Source organism: Castanea sativa, chromosome 1 (assembly GCF_040712315.1).
Source record: "Castanea sativa cultivar Marrone di Chiusa Pesio chromosome 1, ASM4071231v1".
NCBI classification, from domain to species: Eukaryota; Viridiplantae; Streptophyta; class Magnoliopsida; order Fagales; family Fagaceae; genus Castanea; species Castanea sativa.
This window is the reverse complement of record NC_134013.1, coordinates 53789881-53804965: the sequence shown is the minus strand read 5'-3', so window position 1 is coordinate 53804965 and position 15085 is coordinate 53789881. Positions and strand designations below refer to the sequence as shown.

At 36.7% G+C, this 15085-nt stretch overlaps 1 protein-coding gene and 1 pseudogene across 1 annotated transcript; one reads left to right on the top strand and one right to left on the bottom strand.

The window, feature by feature from the left end:
• Positions 1-3773: 3773 nt before the first annotated feature.
• LOC142629804 (uncharacterized) lies at positions 3774-4232 on the bottom strand. The gene has a single exon (XM_075803844.1). It carries the CDS (start codon positions 4230-4232, stop codon positions 3774-3776), a length of 459 nt encoding a protein of 152 aa, XP_075659959.1.
• A 4747-nt stretch (positions 4233-8979) lies between these two features.
• LOC142629793 (putative aminotransferase TAT2) lies at positions 8980-15014 on the top strand (annotated as a pseudogene).
• The last annotated feature ends 71 nt before the right edge of the window (positions 15015-15085 follow it).

Below are 15085 nucleotides of genomic sequence, written 5' to 3'. Positions count from 1 at the left end.
AAGAATGATAATCAACGCTACACAGCGCCAACAGAAATAAAATGGCAGAAATGCATTTCATTAATAATAGTACATTTGTAGGTTATTTACATTCTAGGGACGTGGAACAACCTTTTCATCTAAATTTACAAGATAATACGCCCCTATGCCAGCTACTGAAGTGATGCGGTAAGGTCCTTCCCAATTAGGTCCCAATTTTCCCCATGTTGGGTTCTTGGCAATACCTAACACCTTCCTCAACACCAAATCTCTAAGAGCAAGTGGCCTTAACTTCACATGGGAATCATATCCCTGCTTGAGTTTTTACTGATAATAAGCTAACTGAACCATAGCATTTTCTCGTCGTTCCTCAATTAGGTCTAGGTTTTTTTCCAGTAAATTGTTGTTGTTACTTGGAATGAAAGAGCTTGTTCTCAGTGTGGGAAATCCAGTTTCCAAAGAGATTATAGCTTCGGCCCGATAAGTCATAGAAAACGGTGTCTCTCCCGTGGATCTTCGAGGTGTAGTTCGATACGTCCACAAAACATGTGGCAATTCTTCCACCCACCTCCCCTTAGCATCGTCTAATCTTTTCTTGAGCCCATTGACTATAACTTTATTGACCGCCTCGGCTTGCCCATTCCCTTGCAGATAAGCTGGAGTGGAATATCTATTCGTGATGCCTAAATCACAACAGTATCTTCTGAAGGCCTTACTATCAAATTGCAAGCCGTTATCTGAAATAAGAGTATGAGGGATTCTGAACCTAGTGACAATGTTTTTCCAGACAAACTTCTTTGCATCCACATCTCTAATGTTTGACAATGGCTCAGCTTTAACCCATTTAGTGAAGTAATTTGTCCCCACGAGCAACCACTTCCTATTCCCTGCGGCCTTTGGGAAAGGCCCTATAATGTCTAATCCCCATTGAGCAAATGACCAAGGACTAGACAGAGGGTTAAGGGCATCACCTGGCTGATGGATGTTGGGAACAAATCTCTGACATTGGTCACACTTCTTTGCGTAATCTTGGGCCTCTCTCTGCATATTGGGCCACTAATACCCCTAGGTAAGAGCTCTATGAGCTAAAGACCTTCCTCCTGTGTGACTTCCACAAATCCCTTCATGCAACTCCTCCAAAAGTAATTCTGTTGCTTTAGGATGTATACACAGCAAATATGGTCCTCAAAAGGAGTGTTTGTGCAACTTTTGATCCTTGGATAGCCAAAATCGAGGAGCTTTTCTGCGTACTTTATTTGCTTCTGATTTCTCCTCAGGCAAGATATCATTTTTAAGGAAGGACACTATAGGATCCATCCAACTAGGTCCCACTCTTATTTGATGAACCCGAATGGCGTCACTATTCATTCCAGGGGCTTACACAAGTCTTCAATAAGGATGACCTGAGGTGGACTTTGTGCCGAGGACGTTGCAAGGGTAGCCAAGGAATAAGTATGGGTATTCATACTCCTGGAGACATGCAACAAAGTAAAAGATTCAAACTTTGATCGTAAATACCTGACCTGGGCTAGATATTCTTGTATTCTTGGATTTCTAGCCTCTAACTTCCCTTCTACGTGGCCCACCACTAGTTGTGAATCTGAGAACATTTGCACTGTTTTTCTACCCATTTTTTGAACCATATCCATCCTTACCAGTAGCGCTTCATATTCTGCCTCATTGTTGGTAGCCGAGAACCCTAGCCTCAAGGATTTCTCAAAAGTAAACCCCTGAGGAGATACCAGAACTAACCCTACACCAGACCCTCTTTGATTTGCTGCTTCGTCAATATACACTCTCCACATTAAAAGTTCCTTACACGAGATCATGCTAACTGATTTTTCATCCATGACCAAGCCTTTAACATTCTCTTCTAATGAGGGCTCTGCAAATTCCGCCACCAAATTAGCAAGTACCTAGCCCTTCATGAAAGTGCGAGGCATATACTTGATATCAAAAGCCCCCAAGATGGTACCCCATTTAACAATCCTCCCTGTGTAGTCAGTGCTTTGAAGTACAGACTTAAGAGGAAGCTGAGTTAAAACGATAATTGTATGAGATTGGAAATAATGGGGAAGCTTATGTGTAGCATGCACTACCGCTAGGACAGCTTTTTCCAAAGGTAAATAATGCACCTCAGCCTCAAGTAAAGATTTTCTCACGTAATAAACTGACCTCTGCACATTATTATCAACTCGAATCAAAACCAAGCTAATAGCATGATTAGCCACGGCAATATACACAAATAGAACTTCATCGACTTCTGGCCGAGACATAATGGGTGGTCGCGAAAGATAATCCTTGAGTTTTTGAAAAGCTAAAGCACATTCCTCAGTCCATTCAAATCCTTTCCACTTATTCAATAACTGGAAGAAAGGCCTGCACCTATTTGCAGACCGAGAGATGAACCAGTTGAGAGCAACGGTCATCCCAGTTAACCTTTGAACTTCTTTAGGATTCCAAGGTGGCTGTAAGCTATTAATTGCCTTGACCTGTGCAGGATTGACCTCAATTCCCCAATGAGTTACCATATAACCCAGAAACTTTCCAGATCCCACACCAAAAGAGCACTTGGAAGCATTAAGACGTAATTGATACTTGCTTAGTGTCTGAAATGTATCGTTCAAATCTTCCACATGCATGGAAACTGTTTTACTTTTCACCACCATGTCATCCACATATACCTCAATAGTCCTCCCCAACTGTGGTTCAAACATCCTGGTCATCATCCTTTGATAGGTAGCCCCTGCGTTTTTCAAACCAAAAGGCATTACCTTATAATGATAATTTCCTGTAGGAGTAATAAAGGTTGTCTTCTCCTGATCATCCAAAGCCAAAGGTATCTGGTGGTAACCTTGGAAAGCATCCAAAAAACTCATTCGAGGATGCCCAACTGTAGCATCCACTAACTAATCTATACGAGGAATTGGGAATGAATCTTTAGGGCAAGCTTTGTTCAAATCTGTGAAATCAACGCACATTCTCCACTTCCCATTCTTCTTCTTTACTACCACTATATGAGCCAACCATTCTGGATAGAACACCTCTTTAATAGCACCAGCCTTTTTGAGCTTAAGCACCTCTTCCTTGACAGCCTCGGAATGCTCCTTAGAGGAATGCCGAGGTGGTTGCCTTCTCGGAACGACAGCCGGATTGACGTTCAAGTGATGACAAATGAAACTCAGATCGACCCCAAGGGCTTTATAAGCATCCCATGCAAATACATCTACATTATTTCTTAAAAACGTAACCAGCTCCATTTTCTCCTGAAGTGGCAATTGAACTCCCACCTGAAAGATTTTTTCAGGATCATCATCTATAAGAACCTTCTCTAACTCCTCACACGTAGCTTCCTCTACTACCGCCGCATTGGGCGTAGTTAGAGACATTAATTCCTATGAGCCCCTCGTAGCTGAGGCCGAGGACTCTGGCCTAGGCTGATGCAGAATTGCAGCTGCTATGTACTGTCTAGCCACAGATTGACTCCCAATAATTTCCTCAATTAGTTCCTCAGACGAAAATTTCACTTTGACATGTAGGGTTGAGGAAACGACACCTAGAGCATGCAGCCAAGGCCTTGCCACAATGGCCGTGTAGGGAGAATAAGCGTCTACCACAATGAAATCTACATCTACAATCTTTGAACCTGATTGCACAGGTAATCGAATCTGCCCTTTTGGTATGACACCTTTCCCCTCAAAGCTTATCAGTGGCGGATCGTAAGCCATAAGATCCTCGAACTTTAAGTTGAGCCCCCTGAACAAGTCAGGGTACATAATATCTGCACCACTACCCTAGTCAACCATTACTCTTCTCACGTCATAGCCCCCTATCCTCGGCATAACAATCAAAGCATCGTCATGCGGTTGGATAGTCCCAATCTTATCTTCTTCAGAGAAACCTAAAATAGGTGGAGTATTCCCTTTAATCCTCTTCGGCTCAGAGTTAGACTCCTCGGCAAGAGTTTGTGACACAGACATCACCCTGGTAAGACGAGAATTAGTCCTGCTAGCAGCAGCAAAAATAACATTGATTGTTCTCAGAGGAGGCCTTGATGAATTGTTCCCTTGACTCACCGAACCTAAATGACCTCCTTGCCCATCGGGATGATACAAAAATTGCTTCAACCTTCCCTCCTTAACCAACTGCTCCAAATGATTCCACAGAGTCCTGCAATCTTCAGTGGTATGACCTCTGTCCTGATGATAGTGGTAGTGGAGATTCTGATTACGCCTCAGAGGATCCCCAGCCATCTTGTTAGGCCATTTAAAGTATGGTTCATTCTCGATTTTCTCCAACACCTTATGCACCGGTTCTTAGAATATAGTGTTAACCACATGTGGAACAATAGGACCAGATTGCCAAGCAAAATCTCTTCGGGGCCTGTTATTGTTGTATCTGTCCGACTTGAAATCCCTTATCTTCTGAGGGATAACCTTCGCTCTTCCCTTACCTTATTGTTGATCTTCCTCAACCCGTTTGTACTCATCAATTCGATCCATGAGCTGACGTACACTCCTTACAGGCTTTTTGGTCAGAGATTTCCGTAAGTCGTGCTCAGTAGGGAGGCCAACCTTGAAAGTCCATATCGCTACATCATCAAAATCACCATCAATCTCATAGAACATCTCCCAGTACCTGTCAGAGTATGTTCTCAGGGTTTCCCATTCTCTCATGGCCATGGACAATAAAGAATCCAGAGGCCGAGTAACTTTACTGCCAGTGATGAAGCTGGACCTGAATGCCCTAGTGAGTTCCATGAAGGAATCAATAGAACCTGCCTTCAATCCATTACACCATCTTATCGCAATAGATCCCAAGCTAGAAGGGAAGACTTTGCACATTAAAGTTTCATTTTTAGAATGTACCGCCATCCTTTGATTGAAATGACTCACGTGTTCCGTAGGGTCTGTTCGGCCATTATAAATGGTAAACGTGGGTTGAGTGAACCGCCGTGGAAGCTTTCCCTTCTCCACCTTACGTGTGAAATGTGACTTGGAAATTTGGTGTAATGCCCTACTCATAGCATCATTTCCTAAGCCCCTAGAGGAAGATTCCCTGCCCTGATGACCACGAAGATGATCAGGAGGAGTTCTTGACCTGGACCTGTAGCCACTGCCCTGGCTATCTTCAGAAGAAGGGTCAGAGAAAGGGGGCGTTTGCCTTCGCCTCTCGTGGCGCAACTTCTTCTGTAGATGGTCAATCTCCTTTTGCATGTTCCTCATGAGGGATTTTGCTTCCATCTCGTGAACGACTCCCATCAGTGTGCCCTGTATGCACACTACCCTCTCGATCTCGTTCCTGCTCAAGATGCAAGGAGTGATCCTCATGCTGGGACCCCATAGGCTCTGCATGATGTGGACCTGAGCCGGCCATAAGGCTCCAATTCCTCAAACACAAGGTTTCCCACAGACGGCGCCAATTGTAAGGTCACAATTTGCACCCGAACCCAACTATATGAAGGGAACAGGCCCAAAAAGCCCAGTACAATGAAATTTATAGAGAGTGGACTTGAAACCTAGATTCTATGGATGTTGGATAACAAAGATTATAGGCTAAATCCCCAACTCAAATGCAACAAACTGATTATATAACAGAACTCTCCTTGGACGTATGCCGAGGACGGTTTGTATTGTGTTTTCCTCTTCTAAAGATAGATTACAATGAAGGTTGGTGTGTACAATATTTTTCTCTTTTTCTCCGGCCCCCTTGCTTGAATGCCTTTCTCTTCCTTTTATATCATCCTTCTTCTTCCCTCCATCTTCCACGTATGGCTCAGATCACCAATCTAGATACTTGTCCCATCCACCACCCTCTTGAAGTCTTCAAATAATAGCTGTAAGACTGATCACTACTGTTCAGAGGTCATTTCTTCATTAATGCAGCCAGAGAGGTAGGTGCAGAGTCTTTAATGCGGTGGTAGCAGTTTTTTCTAAGATACTTCTCATTCATTCTCTCTTTCCGTATCCTTGTGGAACACATCTTTATCCACCTGACTTCCTAGAATTTCCTTATAAACATCATGGCTTATAGTATAATCTTCACTTCATATAGCCGAGGAGATCCCCCTCCTCGGACTATTTCCACTAACCACTTTCGCAATAGTTTGCTTGTGGGCTTTTAAGTTCGGTATAGTTATTACCACTAAACCCTCCCCGGACAAGTTAATACTCTCGGATCAAGCCCAACGCCCAAGAACATATTCTGACCCTTTTGCCCCCACACTTATAATTTTCTAGGTTAATATTCTAATATATATTTTTGATTGAATTTAAGTTCTTACTCCTTATTTGTTGTATTTACCATTAAAAATTTATCACTCCTCACTAAAACCTCCTATATTTATGTCATCAGTCTTGTAGCTCAATAGATACCTCATGATGTTTTCAATTGAGGTATCTAGGATTCAAATTTCCTACCTCCCCTCATTGTAATTATCTAATTATCAAAACAATCTCTTACATTTATATCATCCATTAAAATCTGGTCATATCGCATTTTTTTTTTTATACAAGATAAAATTTATACTCTAACCTAATCTAAGTGTATATGTGTGTGAAGCTCCCTCCTGGAGACTTGAACCCCGGCCCTTGCCCTCCACATGTACACCCCACAAGCAATTGTACAACTATATATAATACTCTATTCTAAAAATATACGATTGTAATAAATGTTATCATTGATCGCCTCCCCTTTTTCTAAATTGATACTTCTTTTATTGCCGCCTCCTCTTTTTCCTTGTTTCACTTCGTGAGTTCATTTGGTCAGATATTGAGTTTTGGTTGAAAAATACTTGCTTCAGGAGACCTCATCAATTCATATAAACTGAGCGTCGACAAGTCTTTAGATTCTTCTATTGCTTTGCTAGTATAACTTGGTCAAACTTTTGAGGTGAACTTTGAGAATTTATTTTAATTGGCTTTTTTTCTTACATGGTATCGCATGATGTTTCCAATTAAGATATTCAGGGTTCAAATTCTCCCTCCTTTCTTTCCATTGTAATTATCTAATTATCAAAACAATCTCTTATATTTACATCATCCATTAAAATTTGGTTATATATTATTCTTTAAATGGTAGAATAGATATTTTCATATACAAATACAATAATAATACTCTTCTCTAAAAAAATATAAAAATGCAATTATAATAAATGCTTATCATCACCTCATCTTTTTCCAAATTGATACGTCTTCTCATTGCCGCCTCCTCTTTTTCCTTGCTTCACTTCGTAAGTTTGTTTTGTGGGATATTGAGTTTTGATAGAAATAATTGCTTTAAGAGACCCCGTCAATTCATATAAAGTAAGCATCGACAAGTCTTTAGATTCTTCCATTGCTTTGCCTGTACAACTTGGTCAAACTTTTGAGGTGAACTTTGAGAATTTATTTTAACTAAATTCTTTTCTTAAATGGTATCTCATGATGTTTACAAGTGAGGTATTTAGGATTCAAATTCCCCCCTCCCCCAGCTCCCCATTGTATTATCTAATTATCAAAACAATTTATTTATTTATTTACATCATCCATTAAAATTTGAAGAGAATTTCATATACAAATACAACTATAATACTCTTCTCTAAAAAAAATATAATTATAATAAATGCTTATCATCGCCTCCTCTTTTTCCAATTATAATAAATGCTTATTACTGCCTCCTCTTACCTTGTTTCACTTTGTAAGTTCGTTTTGTGGGATATTGAGTTTTGATTAAAATACTTGCTTCAAGAGACCCCATCAATTCATATAAATATGTCTTTAGATTCTTCTATTGCTTTGTTAGTACAACTTGGTCAAACTTTTGAGGTGAACTTCTGAGATTTTATTTTAACTAGCTTCTTTTCTTGAATGGTATCTCAATAACTCCAAATCCGAGCAACTCCGGAATTGAAATCTTTGACAATTTTAGTTGCTTTCATTGTCAAAATATCAAACATAAATGACAAATTTTCAAAGCAGAGGACAATTAGTTTTCTGATTTGATACAAAGGACTGAATGTTTGGTTTCACCTAGTGACAAAGTACAAAAGACATTTATGCATTGTTCCTGTTTAGTGCATGAATCTCCCATTTTTTGTATGATATGATTGGTAGGCAACCTCCAATTTTTTATTTATTTAGAAAAACTGATTCCTAGACTAACTTATGGTTTGTTACTTTTGGTGGAAGACATTTGCCATTACACTAGACCCTACCTATTGTGACAAGGGAGAATTTTTACATACTGCTAGCTAGCTCTTGAGAATACCAACAGCCTTTTACAATTAATTACTTTTTGTTTAGAAAATTGCAAATTATTTCTCTCTAAACAATAGAATTACCAAACAAAAATTATTTTAAAATTTTAAATATACTTCTATTTAAAAAAAAAAAAGGAAATGTTAACGGACGTCCTTAGGGCATTCGTTAATAATTCATTTAAAGAAAATTTTTATAGAAAAAGAAAAAAAAAATTAATGTTTTGACAACTTTTTCTATTTTTCTCATAAAAGTGGTGTCAAAACTTTTTTAAAATAGATTGTTAACTAGTGTCCTAAGGGCACTCGTTAGCACGACTCTTTAAAAAATAACCTTTGATCCAAGTGTTTTTTTAATCACCTTGGATTCAAGTTTAGAATATCAAGAGTTGTGCTAAATGTGACATTTTGAGCTAAGCTAAGGAAATTTTACAACATTAGAAAAGGGAAAAAAAAAACTATCAATGTGCGTTTATTCTTTCCTCACAAAGAAGCATAACCAACCAAAATAAGGTCAGGTGGGTCCAGTTAGCTCAACTGGTAAAATCTTTGATAGTTAAATAAGAGATTTTGGGTTCAATCTTCGTCTATACCAAATAATGATTGGTGTCTTGGTTTGATGATAAAGAACACAATTATTAAAAGCATACCCCATAATAAAAATAAAATAAAAACACAAACTAAAATAAGGTCGTAGATGAATTAAAGTTCCATCATAAGTATAACAAAAAGCATATGAAAATTTGAAACTATCATTCAAATTGATGTTCATCACACTTCCATTCCTTAACAGGGCTATTGCTGAATATCTCTCTCGTGATCTTACGTACCAACTATCGGCAGATAATGTTTATCTCACTGTTGGCTGCTCACAAGCAATAGAAATCATTTTATCTGTCCTTGCTCGCCCTGGTGCAAACATCTTGCTTCCTACCCCAGGCTATCCATTCTATGATGTTCGTGCTGCTTTCAGCCATCCCCAAGTCCGCCATTATGGTCTTCTTTCGGACCAAAGTTGGGAGATTGATCTTGAATCTATTGATGCTCTAGCTGATGAGAAGACTGTTGCTATAGTTATCATTAGTCCTGGCAATCCTTGTGGAAATGTCTTCACGTACCAGCATTTGAAAAAGGTGTGTCAAACTACACCTTAAACTTGAAATTTCGGTTGTTTTGAAATTTGCTGACACAATGTGAGATTAGGACTAGTGCCAATGATATATTTCTTGAAATTAAAGTCTTGGTTTTTAAGTTTTTTAGGTTGCTGAGACTGCAAAAAAGCTTGGCATTCTTGTGATTGCTGATGAAGTTTACCACCATATTGTTTTTGGGAGTAATCCATTTGTGCCAATGGGAGAGTTCGGATCAGTTATACCTGTTGTTACACTTGGGTCTATATCAAAAACGTGGATTGTTCCTGGCTGGAGGATTGGTTGGATTGTGACAAATGGCCCCAGTGGCATCCTTGAAAAATCTGGGGTGAGTGGTCTATCTCTTTACATTTTCACTCACTCTCTCTCTCTCTCTCCTTCCTAAGTGAGTTTTGAGTACAAAGGCAATCTCTCTGTCACATGTTTTCTCTCATATTGTATTCTTTCTTTGATTTGTGGGTGAAAATAAGAGTTTATTCTTAAGTGTACTTGATATATCTGTAATTGATCAAATTCATCTAAAAATTCTTGCACTTACCCAATGTATGTGGAATGTGAGGATTGCACATTTCTGGATTAGTCAGCAAGTGATGAATGAAAGTCAATTTCATACAGTTAGCAGAATTGTCAATAAAACTGTAGAAATCTTTGCCGACTTTAAAAGGCCATGTACAAGCTAAACAATAATGCTTGCTTCTGTGCTAGTAAAGAGAAAGGACATTAATTTGTATCTGCGCTCTGCAGTCACCAGAAGTGCTAGCCGATGCTATTGCGAATTGAGCTGAAGAACATAATTCATTTTCACTTCCTTTGTCAAGTTCACATATTAATTAAGATGTCCTACTTTTTGATTGTTTCAGTTCCTTAAAAGTCATTGCGCAATGAGCATTGACATTGTCAGATTTGTATGTTTGCTTCATATTCCCAGGTTTTGGAGACCCTTGAAAGCTATCTCAACATATGTCCCAACCCCGCAACATTCATTCAGGTATATAGTAATTCAAGAAGCCTCCTTTTGGGTATCATATAATGTTCTATGTACATATAACAGTATGCTAACATTTAAACTTAATTATCATCATGCAAAAACTCATTGAAGTGAATTATATTCTCACTTTTTCAATTTAAGTCCTCATTTTCAAGTATTGCACGTAAGTAGATAAAAATGCCAATTGACAGGGCTTCTAAGCCCGGACATCTGGGAGAATGCCTGACCACCTATATCAGAAGCCACATACGAACATACAGACAAATTTTTTTTATCATTTCATATTTAAATATCTTAGTATTTTATATATCAATTCTTGTGTTACCCTTAATTGCATCAATTATTCAATTTACTCTTACCTCATTGAATTAGAATTTATGTTTGTTTCAATTTATCATTTTTTTTTTCATTATATCCTTTTGTCTATCTTTTTTCTGCAACCATACAAAAACTTAGTTTATTTAATTGCTAACACTTGATATCTTTCACTCAAATCAGTTTCACTTCTATTTCCTAACAAACCCCTGCCCCGCCGATGGAGCCATAATAAGCCCATAATTGCAAAAGAAAGTTTAGCAGAACTCGTGTATGATAAACAATTTTATGAATTATGACAATGGTAATTGGAGTTTCCTTCTTACATTAATTTTTTCGAAAACTAATTCTGTTGTATGCGTGTCCAATGCATATGAATTTATCATTGCTTTGTATTTGTTCTACATTTTCTGTCATGACCATCGAGGTAATAGAGCTGCCGAAGGCTCATATTAGAATGAAATCTGGCTTGTCCTTTTAAATATGCCATTTGCTTCCCCCACCTGCATGTACATTTATCAAGATAAATCATCATCTTTGATATATAACCTTTCCAAAGTACAATGAGACATGTATGAAAATCCATCTTCTTATATTTCATAGCCCTTATCAAGAACAATGACTTATTCTTTGTTTCAGGGAGCAGTTGCTCAGATCCTTGAGAATACAAAAGATGATTTCTTCTAAAAAATTATTATCATAATCAGAGAAGCTGCGTATGTTTGTTATGATAGAATTATAGAGATTCCTTGCCTTACGTGTCCACACAAACCCGAAGGATCTATGTCTGTAATGGTAAAGACATTTAAAATTACAGATTTGTAGTGCTTCGACATTAACATTGTCAACATTATTGAATGCAAATTTCTTTGCAAAAATAAAATAAAATCACAGGCAAACTTAAACCTGTCATTTCTTAAAGACATCAGTGATGATATGGACTTCTGCTTCAAGCTTGCCAAAGAGGAATCTGTGATTGTTCTACCAGGTAAGAATTATACTTGTTGCCATTGCTTTAAATCATTCTCGTTCTTTTTGCATGCATACTTTTTTTTATTAAAGTGTATTCTAAACAAGGTTATGTATTGCATCAAAGATCTAGCGTATGAAATTTCTAATTCTACTCGTTTTTTAATAGGGATGTTTGGTAAGAACTTAGCACACCTAATGCCTAAATCAGGGTTGTTGAATATCAAAAAATTCTTAGTTTACATGGTATTAGCATTAATATAAGATTTACTTTGATAGTACAATGTAAACCTATAATTAACATATCAATTAATCTGTCCCATCTGAAGTCCAATTATATTCGAAAATTTTCTTTTAACACAAATTCTAGTGTGTCACTAACCTTTTCAAGAAGACTCTGATCGTGTGTATATACACACACATAGGAACAGAGGTATCATTGGACTAGGGTTTTAAAAAAAATTATTATATATATATGCGTACTAATTTTAGCAATTTTGTTCAATAAAATTACATTTCCTTTCCCTTAAATAATATTATTGATTCTTTTAAGCATAATATTATATTCATAAACTTTTTTACAACATTTTTATAAACTTTTTGTCATAATGGGCCCACCACTCAAGTCATTTTTTTACCTACTAGTAACCACTTATTATATCAGTAATTTATAAATAAATAAAAAAGCTATTAAAACTAAAAAATAGCACAACAACAAAAATTACCATAGTAAAAAAAAAAAATTAAGCTCAACTAACCAATTTTATCCAAAATAAATAACCCTATCCTTTAAAAAATTCTAAACAAAAATAATTTTGTTCTTACAAAAAAAAAAAAAAAACTCAACAACTAAGCCTAAGTAGTAGCAAAATTAGAAGTTGAAACTACCGCACACAGCCAACAATAAAGTCACCCCCTAACTCAAAGTTCTGGCTCCGTTCATATATATATATATATATATAAAAGACATTATTGAAACATTTGAATGTCGATCAAGAAGTTGAAACTACCGCACACAACTAACAATAAAGCCACTCCCTAACTCAAAGTTCTAGCTCCGTCTATATATATATATATATATATATATATATATATATATATATATATATATTATATATATATAAAATACATTCTTGAAACGCTTGAATGTCGATCATGACTATTACTACTAATTAAATTGATATCCTTTACTAATTGATGGACAAAAGAGAGGAAGAAAATGAGCTGCTACCCTGGCCGACAAACAGAAAAACTAACAAAACTTGGACAATGATGTCAATATAAAAACTCAAAAAACCTAGTGTTTAGATCCTTGTAAATATGTATACATGTATGAAGTTCTTTGTACGTCTTCGTAGATGTAGCTGCTACTCTAATCAGAATTTTTTGTTTTGTTTTGTTTTTTATTTTATTTTTGGCGTAAATGCACTTTTAGTCCCTATATTTTGACCCTATTTTTATTTTGGTTCCTACATTTTCATTTCACCACCTTTAGTCCTTAAACCAATTAACGCATGTTATTTTAGTCCCTACTGTCACTCAACTAACAGAAAATGCTAACGTGGCTAACGGAGGGATTAAAATATTATTAAAAATCCACCGTGGCACTCATTACCCATGCCACGTCAGATTATAATTAAAAAAAATTAATTTCTCAATTTTAACAAAAGAAAAAATATGAGTTAAAATAATAATTTCTCAATTTAACAAAATAAAAAACAGAATTAAAAATTAAAAGTAACATGAATTAAGATCTAATTTAACTTGAACAAGAACACAAACCCAATTCAATATCATCAATTAACCCATCACATACCCAAATGTTAACAGATTCAAAATACCCAAATATAAACAAAATACCAAACCGATTTACAACCACAATATTAATCAATATTAATACACCCAAAATAAATAAATAAATTTAAACACATGGCTGCCATGCGTTTGTATATCTCCCAGTTCCCAATTTCCAAGCATTAATAAATAGGTTGGATGCCACATGCAGGTTTTTAATTAGATTTTTTGGAAGAATAAGTTCTTCCCAAAGAACATTCATATGTTCTCTCTCTCTCTCTCTCTCTCTCTCTCTCTCCCACAGAAGCAGATTTTCATTTATGGAATTTTAGTTTTCTGGATTTGTTTTTTGGTGGTTGGTTCGGGTTTATGGATTTATGGGTCTTTGATCTTTCTCTTTTCCTTAACCAATTGAGTGCTTAAGAATGGGACTTCGTCTAGATCAAATCTCAAACTCGGGCTCACTTCAACAATGGAGCTTTGTGGACCAATGAAGGCGGCCAACCACGCCGAAATCGAAGACTTCGACACCTTCACTTGAAGACTCGGATTCTCAAGTTCAAAATCTCAGATCTTCAGTTATGGTTTTAGCTTTATATGGGTTTGGGTTCTCAGTTTCATATGGGTTTGTTTGTATTGGGAAGTTGCAAGGATCGGTTGGGTTTGAAGGGATCTTGCTCTAATGGTCTTTGTTTGTTTTGAATTTTTAGTTCTGAAATTTATGGGTTACTTTGTTTTCTAGGTTTGATATTTGTGGGTTTGCTCTAGACCTGCTGTTGGGTTTATGTTTGTGTTCTTGCTGGAGATTGGTTTGTGTTTGGTTTAAATTGATTTTGTGTTGGTTTCTCGGAAAGATGAGAAAATCTGGGCTTGAGCTGTGATTTTGTATATCTGGGCTTTTTGGTTTGAGAAAATCTGGGTTTTTTGGTTTGAGAAAATCTGAGATCTGTTGTTAGTTTTGTGTTTGTGTTCTTGCTGGAGATCAGTTTATGTTTGTGTTCGTGTTCTTATGTTTGGTTGACAAGAAAGGGCAAGAAAATGTGAGAAAATCCGAGCATGTGTTCTTATGTCTAAAATCTGGGTTTGTGTTCTTTAGTATTCTTGTTGAAGATGAACACATATCTAAACTGATGTATACATTTTTCTTTTGTTAAAATTGAGAAATTAATTTTTTTAAAATTATAATCTGACATGGCATGGGTAATGAGTGTCATGGTGGATTTTTAATAATATTATAATCTGACATGGCATGGGTAATGAGCCACGTCAGCATTTTCTGTTAGTTGAGTGACGGGAGGGACTAAAATAACACGCGTTAATTGGTTTAGGAACTAAAAGTGGTGAAATGAAAATGTAGGGACCAAAATAGAAATAGGGTCAAAATGTAGGGACTAAAAGTGAATTTACGCCTTTATTTTTTTCAAAATGCTATCTTATTAATCATAGGCACTTGCGTTTTGCAGAGTGCGCTGTTGGAATGAAAAATTGGATCGGCATAGCTTTTGCTATTGAGCCCGCTACTCTTGAAGAAGGCCTTAATAGGATCAAAGCATTCTACCATAGGCATAGCAGGAGGCAATAACTATAAAATTTTCATTCAAGTTATGGAGGTTCTTCTCCCATCTAAGCTATTCAAACATCTTTGCTCGTTAT

What these genes read in the sequence shown, in the direction of transcription:
- LOC142629804 (XM_075803844.1), bottom strand. Translation starts at nt 4,232, where the DNA reads ATGGCTGGGGATCCTCTGAGGCGTAATCAGAATCTCCACTACCACTAT.